Source organism: Oncorhynchus clarkii, chromosome 3 (assembly GCF_045791955.1).
Source record: "Oncorhynchus clarkii lewisi isolate Uvic-CL-2024 chromosome 3, UVic_Ocla_1.0, whole genome shotgun sequence".
NCBI classification, from domain to species: domain Eukaryota; kingdom Metazoa; phylum Chordata; class Actinopteri; order Salmoniformes; family Salmonidae; genus Oncorhynchus; species Oncorhynchus clarkii.
This window is the reverse complement of record NC_092149.1, coordinates 31,809,798-31,820,141: the sequence shown is the minus strand read 5'-3', so window position 1 is coordinate 31,820,141 and position 10,344 is coordinate 31,809,798. Positions and strand designations below refer to the sequence as shown.

General features: G+C 42.4%; 1 protein-coding gene across 1 annotated transcript; it reads left to right on the top strand.

The window, feature by feature from the left end:
• Positions 1 to 5,264: 5,264 nt before the first annotated feature.
• On the top strand, positions 5,265 to 9,526 carry LOC139393312 (electron transfer flavoprotein subunit beta-like). Its single transcript, XM_071141849.1, has 7 exons — positions 5,265 to 5,429; positions 6,616 to 6,774; positions 7,256 to 7,414; positions 7,530 to 7,592; positions 8,053 to 8,211; positions 8,300 to 8,516; positions 8,781 to 9,526. The coding sequence occupies exons 1-6, from the start codon at positions 5,379 to 5,381 to the stop codon at positions 8,468 to 8,470; spliced, it is 762 nt and encodes a 253-aa protein (XP_070997950.1). The 5' UTR covers positions 5,265 to 5,378; the 3' UTR covers positions 8,471 to 8,516; positions 8,781 to 9,526.
• Positions 9,527 to 10,344: the final 818 nt, after the last annotated feature.

Sequence of the window (10,344 nt, the reverse complement as noted above, 5' to 3'; positions counted from 1 at the left end):
AGCTTACCTTGACTTGGAAGAGTTCCAGTGTTGTGTTGGAAAGTCAGCCAGCTAGCTAACATAGTATCCTTCTGTTTGAGCAGGGTGTTTTAGTAGGCTAAACTTGCTAGCTGCATTTGCTAGCTAAGAAGGTGAAACTGAAAGTGAAAAATAAATTTCTCTCTTGCGTCTCCTTCATTTTGGAAGAAATTAATTTCTTTAAAACTGTTCAACTATTGTCTTTCTCTTTGAGTCAACTACTCACTACATTTTATACACTGCAGTGCTAGCTAGCTGTAGCTTATGCTTTAAATACTGGATTAATTATCTGATCCTTTGATTGGGTGGACAACATGTCAGTTCATTCTGCAAAAACTCTGATACGCTGGAGGACGTCCTCCGGAAGTTATGATTACCGTGTAAGTCTATGGAAGTGGGTGAGAACCATGAGCCTCCTAGGTTTTGTGTTGAAGTCAATGTACCCAGAGGAGGGCGGAAGCTAGCTGTCCTCTGGCTACACCATGGCGCTACCCTACAGAGTACTGTTGAGGCTACTGTAGACCTTTGCAAAATGGTGTGTTTTAATCAATTATTTGGTGACGTGATTATATTTAGTTTAGTTATATTTAACAAGGATAACTTTTAAAATGTTAGAACATTTACATTTTTATGAAATTCACTGAGGAGAATGGTCCTTCTCTTGCTCCTCTGATGAGCCTCTGCTAAAGACAATCTTGAGATTAGCTGAATATGATGTTTGAACCAGGCTAACGGTTCTCGTCGGTGGAAGGAAGAGTGGACCAAAGCGCAGCGTGGAAAGTGCTCATGATATTTATTTTCAAGAAATACACAAAAATATATATATATATAATAAAAAATTTAATAAACGAAAGCAAACAGTTTCATCAGGCACAGACACTAAACAGAAAACAACACCACACAAAACCCAAGTGGAAATTTACAATTTATGTATGATCCCCAATCAGAGACAACGATAGACAGCAGCCTCTGATTGGGAACCAGACTGGCAAAACAACAAAGAAATAGAAAACATGGATTTTCCCACCCGAGTCACACCCTGACCTAACCAAACATAGAGAATAAATAAGGATCTCTAAGGTCAGGGCGTGACACAGACTTATATTCCCATAAAGGATTACAGAAACAAACCATTTTTAAAGTAACTAGGCAAGCCAGTTAAGAACAAATTCTTAATTACAATGACGGCCTACCGAGGAACCGTGGGTTAACTGACAGATTTTTACCTTGTCGGCTCAGGGATTTTATCCAGCAACCTTTTGGTTACTGGCCCAACACTCTAACCACTAAGAAACCTGGTGCACAAAAACAATGAAGTCTTTTTGAACCCTATCCACTTTATATTGGCCGAGCGTTTGTTTTCATAATCTTACATAGCTGCTGCCACTCGCTGTTTCTTGTCTATGCATAGTCACTTTACCCCTACCTACATGTAAACTCAGCAAAAAAAGAAACTTCCTTTTTTCAGGACCCTTTCTTTCAAAGATAATTTGTAAAAATCCAAATAACTTCACAGATCTTCATTGTAAAGGGTTTAAACAGTGTTTCCCATGCTTGTTCAATGAACCATAAACAATTAATGGACATGCACATGTGGAGCGGTCATTAAGAAACTAACAGTTTACAGACGGTAGGCAATTAAGGTCACAGTTATGAAAACTTAGGACACTAAAGAGGCCTTTCTACTGACTCTGAAAAACACAAAAAGAAACAACACCAGCACAGCATCGGCACATCCAAAAATCACACCTGCGGGACAGGTACAGGATGACAACAACAATTGCCCGAGTTACACCAGGAACACACAATCCCTCCATTAGTGCTCAGACTGTCCGTAATAGGCTGAGAGAGGCTGGACTGAGGGCTTGTAGGCCTGTTATAAGGCAGGTCCTTACCAGACATCACCGGGCAACAACGTCGCCTATGGGCACAAATCCACCGTTGCTGGACAGGACAGGACTGGAAAAAAGTGCTCTTCACTGATGAGTTGAGGTCTTGTCTTGTGGGGTAACATCTCACAGCAAGATCTGGCAAATCTGGTGCAGTCCATGAGGAGGACATGCACTGCAGTACTTAATGCAGCTGGTGGCCACACCAGATGCTGACTATTACTTTTGATTTTCACCCCACTTTGTTCAGGGACACATTATAGCTTTTCTGTTAGTCACATGTCTGTGGAACTTGTTTAGTTTATGTCTCAGTTGTTGAATCTTGTTATGTTCATACAAATATTTACACATGTTAAGTTTGCTAAACGCAGTTGACAGTGAGAGGACGTTCAATGTAAATAGTCCAGGTGGCCATTTGATTAATCGTTCAGCAGTCTTATGGCTTGGGGGTAGAAAATGTTAAGGAGCCTTTTGGATTTAGACTTGGTGCTCCGGTACCGCTTTCAGAGAAAACAGTCTATGACTTGGGTGACTGGAATTTTTGGGGCCTTCCTCTGACGGAAGGCCTTGGCCCCAGTGATGTACTGGGCCGTACGCACTACCCTCTGTAGCGCCTTATGGTTGGATGCCAAGCAGTTGCCATACCAGACGGACCCATGACAAATCTTTTCAGTCTCCTGAGGGGGAAAAGGTGTTGTCGTGCCCTCTTCACGACTCTCTTGGTGTGTTTGGACCATGATAATTTGTTGATGATGTGGACACCAAGGAACTTGAAACTCTGCTCGACTGGAGCCCCGTCATTAATGGGGGCCTGTTCAGCCCTTCTTTTCCTCAAGTCCACAATCAGCTCCTTTGTCTTACTCACATTGAGGGAGAGGTTGTCCTGGCACCAGACTGCCTGGTCTCTGACCTCCTCCCTGTAGGCTGTCTCATCGTTGTCGGTGATCAGGCCTACCACTGTTGTCTCGTCAGCAAACTTAATTATGGTGTTGGAGTCGTGCTTGGCCACGCAGTCTTGGATGAACAGGGAGTACAGGAGGGGACTAAGCAAGCACCCCTGAGGGGCCTCAGTGTTGAGGATCAGCGTGGCATATGTGTTGTTGCCTACACTTACCACCTGGGGGCAGCCCGTCAGGAAGTACAGGATCCAGTGGCATTGGGAGGTGTTTAGTCCCAGGTTCCTTAGCTTAGTGATGAGCTTTGTGGGCACTTTGGTGTTGAACGCTGAGCTGTAGTCAATGAACAGCATTCTCACATACATGTTCCATTTTGTCCAGGTGGGAAAAAAATGTGATTGAGATTATGTCAACTGTGGATCTGTTGGTGCGGTTTTTCGGGATGATGGCGTTGATGTGAGTCATGACCAGGCATTCAAAGCACTTCATGGCTACAGACGTGAGTTTTACGGGGTGGTAGTCATTTAGGCAGGTTACCTTCACTTTCTTGGGCACAGGGACTATGGTGGTCTGCTTGAAACATGTAGATATTACAGACCTATGTCAGGGAGATGTTAAAATGTCAGTGAAGACACTTGCCAGTGATTTTGCGCATGGTCTGAGTACACATCCTGGTAATCCGTCTGGCCCTACGGCCTTGTGAATGTTGACTTGTTTAAAGGTCTTGCTCACATTGGCTACGGAGAGCATGATCACTCTTGTCCGGAACAGCTGGTGCTCTCATCCATGCTTCAGTGTTGCTTGCCTCGCATTTAGCTCATCCGGTAGGCTCGCGTCACTGGGCAGCTCGTGGCTGGGTTTCCCTTTATAGTTCGTAATAGTTTGCAAGCAGTGCCACATCAGACGAGCGTCAGAGCCAGTGTAGTAGGATTCAATCTTAGTCCTGTATTGATGCTTTGCCTGTTTGATGTTTCGTCTGAGGGCATAGCAGGATTTCTTATATGCATCCGGATTAGTGTCCCGCTCCTTGAAAGCGGCAGCTCGAGCCTTTAGCTCGGTGCAGATGCTGCCTGTAATCAATGGCTTCTGGTTGGGATATGTACTTAAGGTCACTGTGGGGATGATGTTGTCAATACACTTATTGCATTGTTGGATAAGGGGCCTTGTAAGCATTTCACGGTAAGGTTGTATTTGCTGAAAATACATGTAATTTTTTTACATAAATATTTGTATTCACCTCACATAAGCAGTTTATAAAGATTAGCTACTCCTTTAATCACACAATGAACTTTACCCTAGTTGACCGAAGAGCGGAACACATTTCCTGGGCTTTGTGTCCAACTGAAATAGCAGGAGCACCAGCTTGTTCTCTGTGATTGGTTACAGGTCACTTTTGCTGACAGTATTCATGTTCACATAATTTAATTGGTTCCAACAATGGGCGGTCTCGTTTAGACCCGCCTTCTTTCTTTCAATAGAATCACGAAAATCGTTCCGACCTTTCGTGCGTTACCGTTCTCCTATCAGCAGGATATTATGTTGGCAGTTCGATCGCGGGTTTTCTTTTTCAAAATAACAGTCCCACTGCAAAGACATACTAAACTTCGATTTTTCTTTAGCACTAGTGCAGTACAACTGTTTTTCACAGCATTGCAACCCACTCTGAAAAAAATGATTGATAATTTGACATATTTTATTTGTAATATTGGATTATTTATACCAGTATGTTGAAAGCTATTGTGTAGGCTATATATATTTAAAGAAATACACTTTTAATAAAATACAAACATATCTTATTGGAAATGCTCAATAGAGTCCGCAAAACTTGAATGGGTCTTGTGCTGGGCAACTGGTTTAATACAGAGTGACTCCTTACTTCACCCACTCATTTCACTGCAAAACAATACACGGTATATGGAAATACTTATTGGCTTGTAGAGAGAAAACTTGTCTACCTGTCTCAACTAAAGTGGGGTGGGAAATACTCAGTATGGTCTCTACTAACCAAATATGTGTGGTTTTTCAGGGGGACTGCTGCTGGCTGAGAATTAAGTCCTGCTGGGTATTTACAACACAGTCCCACTCCAAAACAAAGCATAATATCTGCTTAGTAGAGACACTACTGAGTATTCCTCACCCACTTTAACTAAAACGGGTAAAAAAAAGTATCTTTATGAGCCAATATGTAACCCATGTACAGTCTATTACAGTGTCTTGCTATTGGGGAGGGACACATACCAGTGTCAATTTTGTGTTTTTTCCATTATTGGTCTAAATATAAATCATTTAAAAACATATTTGGGATATGTTTTCATAATTTAGTCATTGCATTTTCTTGTTGTCACAATAGAAGTGGCTATTGATTGCAATTCAATCTGTTTTGAATGAGTTATTCACATTGCAACGTTTTGAAATACGTGCTTTTATTTGAAATGCTTTCATCATTACCATACCTAGTGACGTTATCATTTGTGCTGCTAGCAGAATTACTAGTCTCCTGCTTCTTGGGTGAAGGTTCGTTGTGGTGACTCGGTAACTAGCTACTGTTCATTGCTGAACCGAAGAATCGCTAACAATGTCGCGGGTTCTTGTTGGAGTTAAACGTGTAATTGACTATGCTGTCAAGGTAGCTACTTCCCCACTGTCTTGTATTTAAAAGCAATTCAACATTTCACGTGCAGAATTTCCATTCGAGACTTCCTATGGCTATGGTAGCTAGCTAACTACTAGCTAACGTAAGGTGGGTAGATGGATGAAGGGTTAGTTTAGCAAGCTAGCGTTCAACGTTTGAATGTCAAGTCTGTTCAACTAACAACCATAACTGCAATGAAAATACCAAGGTCATTACAGGGTTATCTAGGTAACAGTTAAGGTTAATTTGTCTAGAGTTTGCTACTTCTAGAATTGGTAAATCGATGATCGACTGTCAAAATGTAAAAAGAAAGCTGACAATGTATTGCTGCTGATTTGTATTGCCCATGTTAAATTACATGTATAATCCTCATTCAGGCCTCATCACAATGATTTAAAAACATATAATCAACTAGATGTCACAGCATCAGAACAGTTAGATAGCAGGCTATCACTATCCAAGCCAGTCCTATCAGATAGTTCCAAGGTAAAATATATATTTTTTTGTAAAAGGAAGCCTAGCACCATATCTATTACCAGTTATTTCATACTACAGTCTGAGCTCTCTTGCTTCAGCTGCATCCAACTAGATCCCTGTAGCCGTCTCTCGATGCACATGCTGCCCCAACTCTTATCAGCCAGAGGAAGGGGTGTGAGTGAGAGAGAGAGACACAGTCTTTGCCAGTCATGTATTATGAGGTGACTAATGTATATGGGATGGGCTTATTGACAGAATTTTGGCGTTTTAAAAGGTTTAATTACAATGGCCTGTAAAATACTATTGGGTTAGTGGTAGGCTTTCAAATGTGTTCCAGAATTGGTTTGACTGCCTCACAAATTAAATTGGAAAGCTCAGAGCACACCTACATTGAGCCCACAGCACCTATTTACAAGTGCCCAAGACTGCACAGTGTCCACACACTCAACTCTGGCACATTGATGGCATGCACTTCATGTCTCCAGCCTCTGCCTTTGTCTGTTTAGTTGTTTGTCTGTCTTTCTCTGACCCTTCTGAGTGACTATCCAGTAGTCACTTATGTTCAGTAGGGCATACCATAGCAAAGCTCTTTGAAACTGAATTAGCATTTCTTATTGGAGTTCCGGTAGTCCCACCGTTTTTCAGTCTGTTTTTTTTTCTTCTGTTTGGTGCCTAATGAAGATAACCCTGCTCTCTCCCTTAGATCCGTGTGAAGCCCGATCACAGCGGGGTGGTGACAGATGGCGTCAAGCACTCCATGAACCCCTTCTGTGAGATCGCCGTGGAGGAGGCCGTCAAACTCAAGGAGAAGAAGTTCATCAAAGAGGTGGTGGCCGTCAGCTGTGGGCCCACGCAAGTAACGGTAAGAGTGACGTGGTGCTCTGGCCTGGCGACGCCATTTTGAAGACGGGCGGACTCAACGACGCAACAACATTTTCCTTATTCTACATGACATTATACATATCTGTTCTACTCTATTCATTTCTATCTTTACGTCCTGTAGTTTTAGGCTTCATTTCTGTCCGAAACGTTCTGTAGCATCAGGCTACATCCTCCTTCACAGGCCTTCAATAGCTAACATTTGGAGGGACGCTTTGGATCTTGTTTCTTCATTAGGATAGCGGTCATGAGTATGTTTTCATTCTATTGTAAGAAGGATTCTGCAAATGGTCACCTCCAACTTGACTGTGCTAATGAGTGTATTATTCTGTCATTGTTCTCAGATGGTGTTCTTATATAATTTTGAGAACCCTACCGCTCAAGCGTTTGTATTGTGTGTGTGTGTGTGTGTGTGTGTGTGTGTGTGTGTGTGTGTGTGTGTGTGTGTGTGTGTGTGTGTGTAGGAGACCATCCGTACTGCACTGGCCATGGGGTGTGACCGCGGCATCCACGTGGAGGTCTCAGGAAAAGACTACGAGGCCATGGGACCCCTGCAGATCTCCAAGATCTTTGCTGCCCTGGCCAAGAAGGAGGAGGCCTCACTCGTCATCCTGGGCAAACAGGTCATCCGATGCAATAGATTGTGACACTGCCACACCAATGCCCGTTGACTTTGAAATCGAACCTCATCATCTCATGTAATGCTCACTGATTGATTGTGTTGGTATTTTTTGACAGGCCATTGACGATGACTGTAACCAGACGGGTCAGATGACGGCAGCCTTGTTAGACTGGCCACAGGTCAGTAGTGGTTTCTTCTTGTTGTAATCCTTGTTCTCAGCAGGAATCACTAAACTCATCTCAGAGCATAGAGGCATTGTTTACTGTTAACTGCTGACTTGGATATCATTTCTGTCCGGATCAGGACCTTTTCTCATGGTCTTTATAAGCATATCGACTTAATTTTAGGTGAAGGGAACAGCTGAACTAGCAGACTTTAGATTATGTCACTACAGTCTACACAGTCTGCACTGAAAAGTAGACCAAAGGCCAAATAAAGGGCAAAATTAGGGTGTATTTACATGGTTAAACCACCAGATGTCACACTTGGATTGCCTCGTGGCCTACAACGGGTTTACAATTGTCAGGTAGCAAAAACAAAGTCTTCTTTCCATTTAAGTGGATTTTATATTTTCAAATAATATTTAATCTCAATGTGGATTATGACATCCACTAAATGTACGACCTCCCATTCTTGCAGGGCACATTTGCCTCTGAGGTGACCATCGATGGGGAAAAGGTGAAGGTGGTGAGGGAAATCGATGGTGGTCTAGAGACCATCAAAATCAGCATGCCAGCCGTCCTCACAGCAGACCTTCGACTCAACACCCCCAGATACGCCACCCTGCCCAACATCATGGTAATACACACAATGTACATTTCCTCACAGTGTACACACACACACATAGCACTTTAATTTCTCATCTCCTTCTCCCTCCACCTACCAGAAAGCCAAGAAGAAGAAGATAGCCAACATGAAACCAGCAGACCTGGGGGTGGACATGGTGTCGCGAGTGGAGGTGTTGAGGGTGGACGAGCCCCCAACGAGACTGGCCGGAGTGAAGGTGGAGACGGTGGATGACCTGGTTGCCAAACTCAAGGCAAACGGAACAATCTAGAGGCCCCGTGGGAGCCAAAGGGGGAGTCCAGGGGACACACATAGGGGTGAGTCTCAAAACCTAAAAACAGTATGACTGTTTAAGATAATATCGGTAACCCATTAGAAAATGTCTGATGGATTCTCAGCATGACAGAGCACTGATGAATTTCACGTTTATGTAACAACTTACCCATGTGAATCATCTGCTTCTTCCACCAAATTGCCTCAACTGTAACACAGACCTTTGCCATAGTGTGCTGTACTTGACCAAGCTCAGTGTTTCTGTCTCTAGTTGGCTGTAATATGTAAATTCCCCCGTTCTTTTGCAGGTCTCTGTTTGAGAGATGGAACAAAGTAATTTAGCAAACGCGGAGGACTGTTGCATAAGGCAGAACCCATCGCCACCCGGCCCTCTGTGTTTAACTCCGACTTCCATGATGGTAGCCTACTGACCTGGAATGAAGGGATACTGAGAAACACTGTCCTATAGGAACCCACAGAGCCCAGAGGGTGAAGAAGAGGGCCTGTTGTTATTGTGCAATTTAATTCACATGGTACATCTGTATTGTAATTAATGTATCTTCTCTGTGAGTGTAGCTAACTAGTTAAGGAGGACCTAGACTCAAAAAATGTACAACTTCCAAGCCAGTAATGTAAGTCAGTAACTTTCTTTCACCCATGTTTCTGTATGTGTTGCACTGTACATTCAAGAGAGTGTCACAATAACATTTTATTCTGTAACATGGACTTTTGAAAATTCTCATGAAACCCTACAATGACACATCTGGGCTATGCAGTTTGAGTTGGATGCCATGTGTAAATAAGAACCCAAAGTTGCAGAGCTGAATGTGCATTCAGGGTGTGTGATATATCTACTGACTTGGTTTGTATAAAGTTTATATAAATATAATTATTTCTGGGTTGGGTGGCAGTTCCGGTTGAACAGTGTCTCTCAGTAGATGTGGGAAAATGATCAAAAACACACACAAAGTTGACTTTTTACCATAAGCGCCTCTTCTGTTTAGATCGTACAGGATCCTACCATAACAATAAAGATGTCTTTTTCATATCTGGATCTGCTGTTTTCCAGTGTCATTCAATGTGGCTATGTTCTGTCTTTCCACATCAGTGTTTTGGTTTTAAGATCGTCTCTTGAGTAGCTAGTACTTGGCAACAACCATCCAGTCACTGACTATGTTTGTTTATTCCATTGTGTAACTCTGTGTTGTTGTTTGTGTCGAACTGCTTTGCTTTATCTTGGCCAGGTCTCAGTTGTAAATGAGAACTTGTTCTCAACTGGCCTACCTGGTTAAATAAAGGTGAAATAAAAAATTAGAGTGCATGTTCTGAACCCCCTAAATCCCAGGGGAAGATGGTACACCATCTTAAGATATAGACCAGACACTTGGGAAAAGGATTGTGTCACATTGATCGATATGGGAATTTGGTTAGCGTCTTTCAGAAAAAGTGTAGTATCGTCAGCCAGCTGGCTTATCTTTACCAGCAATGGAAATACATTGTACAGAACTATTATTTAAATAATTTGTAAGAAGTTGGGTGATAAATAAAAACATACACAGAGAGGACAGCCTTGCCTAATTCTTCTCTTTAACTCAAATCTAGGTGAGGTGCCATATTTCAATTTGATAGAGCTGTTACCATCTGTATAGAGAGTCTTAATGGCCTTACAGAAAAAATCCCCAAAGACAAATTTCTCAAGGGAGTGGAAGAGGAACTGATGCTCTACCGTGTCAAAAGCTTTATAAAAATAAAAAAATAATATGAAGCTATCCTCAGTTATTAGGTCTGAGTAGTCAAGTATGTCTAATACTAGTCTGATATTGTTAGAAATATGTCTGTTCCTGTTGATGGAATTTATATGAATGACTAGAA

Coding starts and splice junctions, on each gene's coding strand:
- LOC139393312 (XM_071141849.1), top strand. CDS start 5,379: ATGTCGCGGGTTCTTGTTGGAGTTAAACGTGTAATTGACTATGCTGTC. Junction 5,430..6,615: donor TAATTGACTATGCTGTCAAG/GTAGCTACTTCC, acceptor TCTCTCCCTTAG/ATCCGTGTGAAGCCCGATCA. Junction 6,775..7,255: donor GTGGGCCCACGCAAGTAACG/GTAAGAGTGACG, acceptor GTGTGTGTGTAG/GAGACCATCCGTACTGCACT.